The sequence below is a fragment of the Mustelus asterias genome, unplaced genomic scaffold (assembly GCF_964213995.1).
Source record: "Mustelus asterias unplaced genomic scaffold, sMusAst1.hap1.1 HAP1_SCAFFOLD_2097, whole genome shotgun sequence".
NCBI classification, from domain to species: domain Eukaryota; kingdom Metazoa; phylum Chordata; class Chondrichthyes; order Carcharhiniformes; family Triakidae; genus Mustelus; species Mustelus asterias.
The window spans coordinates 47889-62500 of NW_027592042.1; the positions used below are offsets into that span (position 1 = coordinate 47889).

Genomic DNA, 14612 nt, shown 5'->3' on the forward strand with positions numbered 1-14612 from the left:
TATGGGACACGGACCATGCAAATGTTTGTTGACCTCGGGCGGGACTTTCTGATTTTGGGATAAGCACGGTTGGAAAATCCCACCAATTAAGTCATTAAAGGTGGCAGGACAGGTGGAGAGAGCAGTTACTAAAGCTTCGAATATTCTGGGCTTTATTAATAAGGGAACAGAGTACAGGAACAAGCAAGTTATGCTTACACCAGGCACTAGTTAGACCTCAGCTGGAAAATTGTGTACAGCTCTGAGCGGCACAGTGGTTAGCACTGCTGCCTCACAGCACCAGGGACCCCGGTTCAATTCCCAGCTTGGGTCACTGTCTGTGCAGAGTCTGCACGTTCTCCCCGTGTCTGCGTGGGTTTCCCTCAGGTGCTCCGGTTTCCTCCCACTGAAAGACGTGCTGGTTAGGTGCATCAGCTGTGCTAAATTCTCCCTCAGTGTTACCCGAACAGGCGCCGAATGTGTGCGATTGGGGGATTTTCACAGTAACTTCATTGTGGTGTTAATGAAAGCCTACTTGTGACACTATTCATTCATGGGACATGGGCATCACCAGGGACCTGGGTTCAATTCCGGCCTCGGGTGACTGTCTGTGTGGGATTTACTTGTTCCCCCGTGTCTGGGTGGATTTCCTCCGGGTGCTCTGGTTTCCTCCCACAGTCCAAAGATGTGCAGGTTAGGTGGATTGGTCATGCTAAATTAACCATGAGTGTCGGGGGATTAGCAGGTAAATGTGTGTGGTTACGGGGATAGGGCCTGGGTGGGATTGTGGTCAGTACAGGCTCGATGAACCGAATGGCCTCCTTCTATAGTGATACTATTCTATGACTCTATGTAGGCCAGACCGGGTAAGGACGGCAGATTTCCTTCCCTAAAGGGACATTAGTGAACCAGATGGGTTTTTCCGACAATGGTTTCGTGGTCATCAGTAGATTCTTAATTCCAGATTTTTTTTATTGAATTCAAATTCCACCATCTGCCGTGGCGGGATTCGAACCCAGAACCTTGGCTGAGTTTCTGGATTAATAGTCTGGTGATAATACCACTTGGCCATTGCCATCCCTGGAGGAGTAGTTCAGGGAGGTGAGGTTACAGAATGGAGGGTTAGTCCATTTGGGGTTCCACTTGAAGAGTAGACAGAGATGGAACATTGTGTCACTAGGCAGGGGCTAGGAGCGCCAATCGCTAAGGGCTGCCAACACTCAGAGGATGGGTTCACCAACAACCGGGTGACATTCAGCCCACTCTGCACATGTCAGCCCGTTCTAAGAGCTGGGTAAATTCACCTGGTAATGTTCCAGCTGCTTTCAGGGAGTCTACAGCCTCCAACAAGCTCACTCCAGACCCTAACCACTCGTGCGTCTGGGTAGGTTTCCCGCTGAAGTGAAGTCTGGTGGAGTCACCAACCATTATTTTCTGTTTCTCTCCTGGTTTTCCCCCCACCTGCTGCACCAGCAACGTTCTCAATAAACCCTCAGTTCAGGTTGACGCTGCTGGAGCAAGATGACGATCCAGACAGCGCTCAGGTAGCCTGCACAATCGCCGTGGAACTCCTGCAGAAATATCGACGGCAAAAAGATAAAAGCAACTATCTTTACATCGGGTTTTCCGTCTATGCGGTGAGTAAAAGCAACACTGATTGATAGAACAAAGTGTAACGCAGGGAGATCTGTGTATCGTACAGTGTGTTACACAGGGAGCTGTATTTATTACACAGTGTGTTACACAGGGAGCTGTATTTATTACAGTGTGTTACACAGGGAGCTGTGTTTATTACACAGTGTGTTACACAGGGAGCTGTATTTATTACACAGTGCGTTACACAGGGAGCTGTATTTATTACACAGTGTGTTACACAGGGAGCTGTATTTATTACACAGTGTGTTACACAGGGAGCTGTATTTATTACACAGTGTGTTACACAGGGAGCTGTATTTATTACAGTGTGTTACACAGGGAGCTGTGTTTATTACACAGTGTGTTACACAGGGAGCTGTATTTATTACACAGTGCGTTACACAGGGAGCTGTATTTATTACACAGGGTGTTACACAGGGAGCTGTATTTATTACACAGTGTGTTATACAGGGAGCTGTATTAATTACACAATGTGTTACACAGGGAGCTGTATTTATTACACAGGGTGTTACACAGGGAGCTGTATTTATTACACAGTGTGTTATACAGGAGCTGTATTAATTACACAATGTGTTACACAGGGAGCTGTATTTATTACACAGTGCGTTACACAGGGAGCTGTATTTATTACACAGTGCGTTACACAGGGAGCTGTATTTATTACACAGTGTGTTACACAGGGAGCTGTATTTATTACACAGTGCGTTACACAGGGAGCTGTATTTATTACACAGTGTGTTACACAGGGAGCTGTATTTATTACACACTGCGTTACACAGGGAGCAGTATTTATTACACAGTGTTACACAGGGAGCTGTATTTATTACACAGTGTGTTACACAGGGGGCTGTATTTATTACACAGTGTGTTACACGGAGCTGTATTTATTACACGGTGTGTTACACAGGGAGCTGTATTTATTACACGGTGTGTTACACAGGGAGCTGTATTTATTACACGGTGTGTTACACAGGGAGCTGTATTTATTACACAGTGTGTTACACAGGGAGCTGTATTTATTACACAGTGCGTTACACAGGGAGCTGTATTTATTACACAGTGCGTTACACAGGGAGCTGTATTTATTACACAGTGCGTTACACAGGGAGCTGTATTTATTACACAGTGCGTTACACAGGGAGCTGTATTTATTACACAGTGTTACACAGGGAGCTGTATTTATTACACAGTGTGTTACACAGGGAGCTGTATACACAGTGCGTTACACAGGGGGCTGTATTTATTACACAGTGTGTTACACAGGGAGCTGTATTTATTATACAGTGTGTTACACAGGGAGCTGTGTTTATTACACACTGTGTTACACAGGGAGCTGTATTTATTACACAGGGTGTTACACAGGGAGCTGTATTTAATACACAGTGTGTTACACAGGGAGCTGTGTTTATTACACAGTGTGTTACACAGGGGGCTGTATTTATTACACGGTGTGTTACACAGGGGGCTGTATTTATTACACGGTGTGTTACACAGTGAGCTGTATTTAATACACAGTGTGTTACACAGGGAGCTGTGTTTATTACACAGTGTGTTACACAGGGGACTGTATTTATTACACAGTGTTACACAGGGAGCTGTATTTATTACACAGTGTTACACAGGGTGCTGTATTTATAACACAGTGTGTTACACAGGGAGATGTATTTATTACACAGAGTGTTACACAGGGAGCTGTGTTTATTACACAGTGTGTTACACAGGGAGCTGTATTTATTACACAGTGTGTTACACAGGGAGCTGTATTTATTACACAGTGTGTTACACAGGGAGCTGTATTTATTACACGGTGTGTTACACAGGGAGCTGTATTTATTACACAGTGTGTTACACAGGGAGCTGTATTTATTACACAGGGTGTTACACAGGGAGCTGTATTTATTACACAGTGTGTTACACCGGGAGCTGTATTTATTACACAGTGTGTTACACAGGCGGCTGTATTTATTACACAGTGTGTGACACAGGAAGCTGTATTTATTACACAATGTGTTACACAGGGTGCTGTAATTATTACACTGTGTTACACAGGGCGCTGTATTTATTACACAGTGTTACACAGGGAGCTGTATTTATTGCACAGTGTGTTACACAGGGAGCTGTATTTATTACACAGTGTGTTACACAGGGAGCTGTATTTATTACACAGTGTGTTACACAGGGGGCTGCATTTATTACACAGTGTGTTACACAGGGAGCTGTATTTATTATACAGTGCGTTACACAGGGAGCTGTGTTTATTACACACTGTGTTACACAGGGAGCTGTATTTATTACACAGGGTGTTACACAGGGAGCTGTGTTTATTACACACTGTGTTACACAGGGAGCTGTATTTATTACACAGGGTGTTACACAGGGAGCTGTATTTAATACACAGTGTGTTACACAGGGAGCTGTGTTTATTACACACTGTGTTACACAGGGAGCTGTGTTTATTACACAGTGTGTTACACAGGGGGCTGTATTTAATACACAGTGTGTTACACAGGGAGCTGTATTTATTACACAGGGTGTTACACAGGGAGCTGTGTTTATTACACAGTGTGTTACACAGGGGGCTGTATTTATTACACGGTGTGTTACACAGGGGGCTGTATTTATTACACGGTGTGTTACACAGTGAGCTGTATTTAATACACAGTGTGTTACACAGGGAGCTGTGTTTATTACACAGTGTGTTACACAGGGGACTGTATTTATTACACAGTGTTACACAGGGAGCTGTATTTATTACACAGTGTTACACAGGGTGCTGTATTTATAACACAGTGTGTTACACAGGGTGCTGTAATTATTACACTGTGTTACACAGGGAGCTGTATTTATTACACAGTGTTACACAGGGAGCTGTATTTATTGCACAGTGTGTTACACAGGGAGCTGTATTTCTTACACAGTGTGTTGCACAGGGAGCTGTATTTAATACACAGTGTGTTACACAGGGAGCTGTATTTATTACACACTGTGTTACACAGGGAGCTGTATTTATTACACAGTGTGTTACACAGGGAGCTGTATTTATTACACAGGGTGTTACACAGGGAGCTGTATTTATTACACAGTGTGTTACACCGGGAGCTGTATTTATTACACAGTGTGTTACACAGGGGGCTGTATTTATTACACAGTGTGTGACACAGGAAGCTGTATTTATTACACAATGTGTTACACAGGGTGCTGTAATTATTACACTGTGTTACACAGGGAGCTGTATTTATTACACAGTGTTACACAGGGAGCTGTATTTATTGCACAGTGTGTTACACAGGGAGCTGTATTTATTACACAGTGTGTTACACAGGGAGCTGTATTTAATACACAGTGTGTTACACAGGGAGCTGTATTTATTACACACTGTGTTACACAGGGAGCTGTATTAATTACACAGTGTGTTACCCAGGGAGCTGTATTTATTATACAGTCTCTTACACAGGGAGCTGTGTTTATTACACAATGTGTTACACAGGGAGCTGTATTTATGACACAGTGTGTTACACAGGAAGCTGTATTTATTACACAGTGTGTTACACAGGGAGCTGTATTTATTACACAGTGTGTTACACAGGGAGCTATATTTATTACACTGTGTGTTACACAGGGAGCTGTATTTATTACACACTGTGTTACACAGGGAGCTGTATTTATTACACAGGGTGTTACACAGGGAGCTGTATTTATTACACAGTGCGTTACACAGGGAGCTGTATTTATTACACAGTGTGTTACACACGGAGCTGTATTTATTACACAGTGTGTTACACAGGGAGCTGTATTTATTACACAGTGTGTTACACAGGGAGCTGTATTAATTACACAGTGTGTTACCCAGGGAGCTGTATTTATTATACAGTCTCTTACACAGGGAGCTGTGTTTATTACACAGTGCGTTACACCGGGAGCTGTATTTATTACACTGTGTGTTACACAGGGAGCTGTATTTATTACACAGTGTGTTACACAGGGAGCTGTATTAATTACACAGTGTGTTACCCAGGGAGCTGTATTTATTATACAGTCTCTCACACAGGGAGCTGTGTTTATTACACAGTGTGTTACACCGGGAGCTGTATTTATTACACTGTGTGTTACACAGGGAGCTGTATTTATTACACAGTGTGTTACACAGGGAGCTGTATTTATTACACAGTGTGTTACACAGGGAGCTGTACATATTATACTGTGTGTTACATCGTTGGGGTTTCTGTTTGTTCGTTGGGACATTAACCTCTCTGTCTTTCTCTTACAGATCCCGGAGAAGGTATGTAGCTGGCCCGAAAATGCCTTGAATATGAAACGGTTACAACACACCAGAAGACCATTCAGCCCGTCTAGTCGGCCACTGGCTCTGTGCAGGGTGTATTCAGCGTCTGCTCACTCCCCGAGAAGTGTTTTCCTCCAAATATTTATCCCATTTCCCTTTGAAAGCCGTGATTTAATCTGTCTCCAGCACACTCACATGAATTCCAGATCCTAACCTCATGCTGCGTAAAAATTATATCCTCCTGTCGCCTGTTGTTAAGCTAATCGCGTTAAATCAGTGTCCTCAATCCTTCCACATACAACGGTAACAGCTACTTTCTGTCGCCACTGTCTCAATTTCTCTATCAAGGGGGAGGCGATGGCCTAGTGATATTATCACCAGACTATTAATCCAGAAACTCAGCTAATGTTCTGGGGACCCGGGTTCGAATCCCGCCACGGCAGATATTTGCATTAGAATTGAATGAAAAATATCTGGAATTAATAATCTACTGATGCCATGAAACCACATGTGGTTAGCACTGCTGCCTCACAGCGCCAGGGACCCAGGTTCCATTCCGGCCTTGGGTCACTGACTGTGTGGAGTTTGTACATTCTCCCCGTGTCTTCCTGGGTTTCCTCTGGGTCCTCCAGTTTCCTCCCACAGTCCAAAGGTGTGCAGGTTCGCTGGATTGGCCATGATAAATTGCCCCTTAGTGTCCAAAGGTGTGCAAGCTAGGTGAATTAGCCATGATAAATTGCCCCTTGGATCCCAAGATGTGCAGTTTGGGGGGTTTGGGCATGCTAAATTGCCCCTTAGTGACCAGAGATGTGTAGGTTATGTGGATTGGCCATGCTAAATTGTCCCTTAGTGTCCAAAGATGTGTAGGTTAGGTGGATTGGCCACGCTAAGTTCCCATAGTGTCCAAGATGTGTAGGTTAGGTGGATTGGCTATGATAAATTGCCCCTTAGTGTCCAACGATGTGCAAGCTAGGTGAATTAGCCATGATAAATTGCCGCTTAGATCCAAAGATGTGCAGTTTGGGGGGTTTGGCCATGCTAAATTGCCCCTTAGTGACCAAAGATGTGTAGGTTATGTGGATTGGCCATGCTAAATTGTCCCTTAGTGACCAAAGATGTGTAGGTTATGTGGATTGGCCATGCTAAATTGTCCCTTAGTGACCAAAGATGTGTAGGTTATGTGGATTGGCCATGCTAAATTGTCCCTTAGTGACCAAAGATGTGCAGGTTAGGTGGATTGGCCATGGTAAATTGCCCCTTAGTGACCAAAGATGTGTAGGTTATGTGGATTGGCCATGCTAAATTGCCCCTTGGTGTCCAAAGATGTGCAGGTTAGGTGGATTGGCCATGGTAAATTGCCCCTTAGTGACCAAAGATGTGTAGGTTATGTGGATTGGCCATGCTAAATTGTCCCTTAGTGACCAAAGATGTGCAGGTTAGGTGGATTGGCCATGGTAAATTGCCCCTTAGTGACCAAAGATGTGTAGGTTATGTGGATTGGCCATGCTAAATTGCCCCTTGGTGTCCAAAGATGTGCAGGTTAGGTGGATTGGCCATGGTAAATTGCCCCTTAGTGACCAAAGATGTGTAGGTTATGTGGATTGGCCATGCTAAATTGTCCCTTAGTGACCAAAGATGTGCAGGTTAGGTGGATTGGCCATGGTAAATTGCCCCTTAGTGACCAAAGATGTGTAGGTTATGTGGATTGGCCATGCTAAATTGTCCCTTAGTGACCAAAGATGTGCAGGTTAGGTGGATTGGCCATGGTAAATTGCCCCTTAGTGACCAAAGATGTGTAGGTTATGTGGATTGGCCATGCTAAATTGTCCCTTAGTGACCAAAGATGTGCAGGTTAGGTGGATTGGCCATGGTAAATTGCCCCTTAGTGACCAAAGATGTGTAGGTTATGTGGATTGGCCATGCTAAATTGCCCCTTGGTGTCCAAAGATGTGCAGGTTAGGTGGATTGGCCATGGTAAATTGCCCCTTAGTGACCAAAGATGTGTAGGTTATGTGGATTGGCCATGCTAAATTGTCCCTTAGTGACCAAAGATGTGCAGGTTAGGTGGATTGGCCATGGTAAATTGCCCCTTAGTGACCAAAGATGTGTAGGTTATGTGGATTGGCCATGCTAAATTGTCCCTTAGTGACCAAAGATGTGTAGGTTATGTGGATTGGCCATGCTAAATTGTCCCTTAGTGACCAAAGATGTGTAGGTTATGTGGATTGGCCATGCTAAATTGTCCCTTAGTGACCAAAGATGTGCAGGTTAGGTGGATTGGCCATGGTAAATTGCCCCTTAGTGACCAAAGATGTGTAGGTTATGTGGATTGGCCATGCTAAATTGCCCCTTGGTGTCCAAAGATGTGCAAGTTAGGGGGATTGGCGGGGTTAGGATGTGGACAAGATGTTCTATCACTGAGTCGGTGCAGACTCGATGGGCCTCCTTCTGTACTGTAGGGATTCCCCTAGTTCCGGACTCACCCACAAGAGGAAACATCCTTTCCACGTCCACCTTGTTGATACCGTTCGGGATCTTATACTCTTCAATCAAATCTCCCCACTCACTCTTCTAAACTCCAGTGGAAACAAGCCCAGTCTGTCCGGCCCCCCCTCAGATCACACATACAGTTCAAATGTGACACAATATATAGTGCGATACACCTCAGTTTCTTTGAATGCAGTATAAGATATCCTGAGGTAACCCTCAGGCTGACCTGTTGTGCAGGTACTGGACCCCGTATCTGGGAAGTTTGGGATTGGATTCATTCTGGATTCGGGAATGTTCCAGATTTTGGGTCCTCCATCTCCATTTGCACAAAAAAAACCAAAATCCAAAGCTTACCTTGAGGCTTTGAGTGATTCCTCTTCCCATCCCCATAAGAATAAGGGTTATTTCTAACCCCAACATTTTTTTTAAAAGCACAAGGAGATGACGGGCAGCAATGCCTGATGGGGGATTGTAGTTTCCAGGGCAGAAGCCGGTTTATGGGTCCTTCTGGATTTCCGGATGCCAGATGAGGGGTCCATTGCCTCTCCCTAGGCTATACATCACTGTCAATGCATGCGAAAGACTGGGGTCAGGATTCTCACTTGCTACTGAATGGGGCAATCTCAATAGACCCGCTGATCTACTACCCACATGTCTCTGTCCCACGTTGGGTGTATAGCCCCAGTCACTGGTCACACACCATTTCTGGACACGAGAAGGCAATAGGAGCAGGATTAGACCAGATGGCCTGTCAAATGTATTCTGCCATTCAACGCCATCATGGCTGATCTTGGGCTTCAACCCCATAATTCCCTGAGAGAACGAAAATCCATCAAGCCCAGCTTTAAATGTATGCCTGCCCCTCCCTCCCTCGCCCCCTCCTGCCATTTTCCTGCCACTCAGCCTCCCTCTGACCGCAGGGCCCACCAACGCTGAAGTCAGAGCCAGCCTAACTTGCGAGAGGCTGCCAACCCAGTGCCAGCTCCTGGGCTACACTGCCTCATGGGCTTGGTTACGAGCAAGTTAGTCACCGGGGAGCTGGCATCAGCATTAGTTTGGCAGTAGCTTGCTGGGCAGGGCATCCTGGCACGGTTTTGGACCCAGCCCTGGCACCAATCAAAGCGTGCGAACACTACAATCCCAGTGCTGGCACTGCTCAGTGAGGGAGCGGAATCACATGATGAAGCACCATGTGATGTAGGAGCAGAACATAGAACATTACAGCGCAGTACAGGCCCTTCGGCCCTCGATGTTGTGCCGACCTGTGAAACCAATCTAAAGCCCATCTAACCTACACTATTCCAATATCATCCATATGTTTATCCAATGACCATTTAAATGCCCTTAATGTTGGCGAGTCCACTACTGCTGCAGGCAGGGCATTCCGCATCCTTACTACTCTCTGAGTAAAGAACCTACCTCTGACATCTGTCCTATATCTATCACCCCTCAATTTAAAGCTATGTCCCCTCGTGCTAGCCATCACCATCCGAGGAAAAAGGCTCTCACTGTCCACTCTATCTAATCCTCTGATCATCTTGTATGCCTCCATTAAGTCACCTCTTAACCTTCTTCTCTCTAACGAAAACAGCCTCAAGTCCCTCAGCCTTTCCTCATAAGACCTTCCCACCATACCAGGCAACATCCTGGTAAATCTCCTCTGCACCCTTTCCAATGCTTCCACATCCTTCCTATAATGCGGCGACCAGAACTGTACCAGAAGAATACTCCAAATGCGGCCGCACCAGAGTTTTGTACAGCTGCAACATGACCTCCTGGCTCCGAAACTCAATCCCTCTCCCAATAAAAGCTAACACACCGCACACCTCCATACCCGGGATCAACACTGCTGCCATTGTGCAGGGTTAAGCTAGGCATGAATGAATTGAGGCCTGTTATGGGTACGGGGATGCAAGTGGATTGTGGATTGGCACGGTGGCACAGTGGTTAGCACTGCTGCCTCACAGCTCCAGGGACCTGGGTTCGTTTCCCGGCTTGGGTCACTGTCTGTGCAGAGTCTGCACATTCTCCCCGTGTCTGCGTGGGTTTCCTCCGGGTGCTCCCGTTTCCTCCCACAGTCCAAAAGACGTGCTGGTTAGGGTGCATTGGCCGTGCTAAATTCTCCCTCAGTGTTACCCGAACAGGAGTGTGGCGACTGGGGGATTTTCACAGTAACTTCATTGCAGTGTTACTGTAAGCCGACTTGTGACACTAGTAAATAAACTTTTAACCAAGTGGTCACGGGTAATTGCAATGCTCTGCTGTGTGAGCTTTCTCGCTGACATTCTCTCACACATCCTCTCTCCAGTTTCGGATCCAGCCTTCCCGCATTGGCAAGAAGTTCTTCCGCTACAATCGTCCAGCCTATCAGTCGGGCAATTACATCAACAGCCGTTCTGTAGCCAGGCGTTTCCAGCTTCCTCCCGGTGACTATGTCATTGTGCCCACCACCTTCAAGAGGAACCAGGAGGGAGAATTCCTTCTGCGGATCTTTGCCAAGAGAAACAACGTGTCCAGGTACAGCACCGAGGTCAGCCCTTCGGGTCGGATTGGAGACACTTTGCGCTCACACGGAATGTCAGTGAATTAACGCACGCACCCAGTCCCAGGTCTTCATTATTCATCCACTGCCTCTCGGTCAGAGCAAAACCTGGGTGGAATAGAATCGCGACATGGCAGGAAGAGGCCATTTGGTCCATTGAGCATTGGTAAGGTGGATTGGCCGTGCTAGATTGCCCCCTAGTGTCCTAAAATGTGCAGTTTACATGGTGGATTGGCCATGCTAAATTGCCCTTAGTGTCCAAAGATGTACAAGTTAGGTGGATTGGCCATATTAAATTGCCCCTTAGTGTCCAAAGATGTGCAGGTTAGTTGGATTGGCCATGTTAAATTGCCTCTTAGTGTCCAAAGATGTGCAGGTTAGTTGGATTGGCCATGTTAAATTGCCCCTTAGTGTCCAAAGATGTGCAGGTTAGTTGGATTGGCCATGTTAAATTGCCTCTTAGTATCCAAAGATGTGCAGGTTAGTTGGATTGGCCATGCTAAATTGCCCTTAGTGTCCAAAGATGTACAAGTTAGGTGGATTGGCCATGTTAAATTGCCCCTTAGTGTCCAAAGATGTGCGGGTTAGGTGGATTGGCCATGTTAAATTGCCTCTTAATGTCCAAAGGTGTGCAGGTTAGGTGGATTGGCCATGCTAAATTGCCCTTCGTGTCCAAAGATGCACAGATTAGGTGGATTGGCCATGCTAAATTGCCCCTTCGGGTCCAAAGGTGTGTCGGTTAGGTGGATTGACCATGCTAAATTGTCCTTTAGTGTCCAAAGATGTGCAGGTTAGGTGGATTGGCCATGCTAAATTGTCCTTTAGTGTCCAAAGATGTGCAGGTTAGGTGGATTGGCCATGCTATGTTGCCCCCTAGTGTCCTAAAATGTGCAGTTTAGGTGTATTGGCCATGCTAAATTGTCCTTTAGTGTCCAAAGATGTGCAGGTTAGGTGGATTGGCCATGCTATATTGCCCCCTAGTGTCCTAAAATGTGCAGTTTAGGTGGATTGGCCATGCTAAATTGCCCTTGGTGTCCAAAGATGTACAGGATAGGGGGATTGGCCATGCTAAATTACTCCCTAGTGTCTTAAAATGTGCAGTTTACTGGATTGCCCACACTAAATTGCCCCTTCATGTCCAAAGGTGTGTCGGTTAGGTGGATTGACCATGCTAAATTGCCCCTTAGTGTCCAAAGATGTGCAGGTTAGGTGGATTGGCCATGCTAAATTGCTCCTTAGTGTCCAAAGATGTGCAGGTTAGGTGGATTGGCCATGCTAAATTGCCCCTTAGTGTCCAAAGATGTGTAGGTTAGGTGGATTGGCCATGCTAAATTGCCCCTTAGTGTCCGAAGATGTGCAGGTTAGGTGGATTGGCCATGCTAAATTGCCCCTTAGTGTCCAAAGATGTGCGGGTTAGGTGGATTGGCCATGCTAAATTGTCCCTTAGTGTCATGGAAAGTACATGGGGTTATGGGGATAGGGCCTGGGTGGGATTGTTGTCAGCGCAGACACGATGGGCCAAATGGTCTGCTTCCGCACTGTAGGGATTCTGTGACAACTCTCGACTGATTGGAGACACACTGAATACCAACAGAGACATTTATGAGTGTAGATTCTATGTATAAAAGGCAAGAGTTCCTCTCACCCTCTGTCAGATAGTTACTGTCGTCGGCTTCCTTCGGCATTTCCACTGTTTTAACTCATCGGTTTTTGTGTTTCAGGGAGAACAGCACCACGACAGCTGCCTTCAACACCGAGGTAAATATTAGAGCGACTTCCCACTCAGCATCTCCAGGCCTGGGCTTGGATTTGCTCCAGTCCATCTGGAATTTCCATCAAACACTCCCAGGACAGGTACAGCACCGGGTTAGATACAGAGTAAAGCTCTCTCTACACTGTCCCCATCAAACACTCCCAGGACAGGTACAGCACAGGGTTAGATACAGAGTAAGGCTCCCTCTACACTGTCCCCCATCAAACACTCCCAGGACAGGTACAGCACAGGGTTAGATACAGAGTAAGGCTCCCTCTACACTGTCCCTGTCAAACACTCCCAGGACAGGTACAGCACAGGGTTAGATACAGAGTAAGGCTCCCTCTACACTGTCCCCCATCAAACACTCCCAGGACAGGTATAGTACGGGGTTAGATACAGAGTAAGGCTCCCTCTGTACTGTCCTCATTAATGATCTTAAACCTCAGCGTTGGGTTGAAGCCTCAGGGAGATTTTCCACGTGCTCCATTGAGAGGCTTCACCACCTGGGTTCAGATTGAAATTTCTGCGACTCTTGAATCTCGCTGTCCACAACAGGCTCCGGCCTCCATAACGATGGACTCCGGCCTCCACAACAACAGGCTCCAGCCTCCACAGTGACAGGCTCTGGCCTCCATAACGACGGACTCCGGCCTCCATAACGACGGACTCCGGCCTGCACAGCAACAGGCTCCGGCCTGCACAGCGACAGGCTCCGGCCTCCACAACAACAGGCTCCGGCCTCCACAGCGACAGGCTCCGGCCTCCACAGCAACAGGCTCCGGCCTCCACAGCGACAGGCTCCGGCCTCCACAACAACAGGCTCCGGCCTCCACAGCGACAGGCTCCGGCCTCCATAACGATGGACTCCGGCCTCCACAGCGACAGGCTCCGGCCTCCACAGCGACAGGCTCCGGCCTCCACCGCAACAGGCTCCGGCCTCCACAGCGACAGGCTCCGGCCTCCACAGCAACAGACTCCGGCCTCCACAGTGACAGGCTCCGGCCTCCACAACAACAGGCTCCAGCCTCCATAACGACGGACTCCGGCCTGCACAGCGACAGGCTCCGGCCTCCACAACAACAGGCTCCGGCCTCCATAACGACGGACTCCGGCCTGCACAGTGACAGGCTCCGGCCTGCACAGTGACAGGCTCCGGCCTCCACAACAACAGGCTCCGGCCTCCATAACGACGGACTCCAGCCTCCACAGCGACAGGCTCCGGCCTCCACAACAACAGGCTCCGGCCTCCACAGCGACAGGCTCCGGCCTGCACAGTGAGGGATGTGTGCACTTGCTAACCCCCCTTTCGTTCCACAATCTCTGATTCAGTTGCAGTCCTTGGCAGGTTTCTGAATTTTGGAGTTAATTTTACTTAAATTTCTGCCTTTTCCTGTTTTTTTTTCAGGTTACCTGGACAGAGGTTGATGCTCCCAACACCACTCTGTTGAACGCCCTAGAAAATGCTGAAAACCAGGTACATGGTTCCCTGTGGAGGTGACTGCTGGGTTAATCCTTTAGATTATAAAAATAGAATTGAATCACTGCAGTGCAGAAGGAGGCCATTCAGCCCATCAAGTCTGCACCAACTCTTCTGACAGAGCTTGCCCACGCTAGCCCTGTAACCCCACACATTTAGCATGGCCAATCCACCTAACCTACAAATATTTAGACACTAAGGGACAATTTAGCATGCCCAATCCACCTAACCTGTACATCTTTGGACACTAAGGGGCAATTTAGCATGGCCAATCCACCTAACCTGCACATCTTTGGACACTAAGGGGCAATTTAGCACGGCCAATCCACCTAACCTGGACATCTTTGGACACTAAGGGGCAATTTAGCACGGCCAATCCACCTAACCTGGACATCTTTGGACACTAAGGGGCAATTTAGCACGGCCAATC

At 47.1% G+C, this 14612-nt stretch overlaps 1 protein-coding gene across 1 annotated transcript in view; it reads left to right on the top strand.

The window, feature by feature from the left end:
- LOC144489290 (calpain-3-like) overlaps nucleotides 1-14612 on the top strand; it is a gene marked incomplete at both ends in the record, with an annotated part of 57872 nt that overhangs the window by 42516 nt on the left and 744 nt on the right. Inside the window, 5 exons of the mRNA XM_078207158.1 lie at nucleotides 1453-1616; nucleotides 5903-5914; nucleotides 10716-10924; nucleotides 12671-12707; nucleotides 14111-14179. Of these exons, the coding sequence (XP_078063284.1) occupies nucleotides 1453-1616; nucleotides 5903-5914; nucleotides 10716-10924; nucleotides 12671-12707; nucleotides 14111-14179 (491 nt within the window). The remainder of the gene's footprint in view (nucleotides 1-1452; nucleotides 1617-5902; nucleotides 5915-10715; nucleotides 10925-12670; nucleotides 12708-14110; nucleotides 14180-14612) is intronic.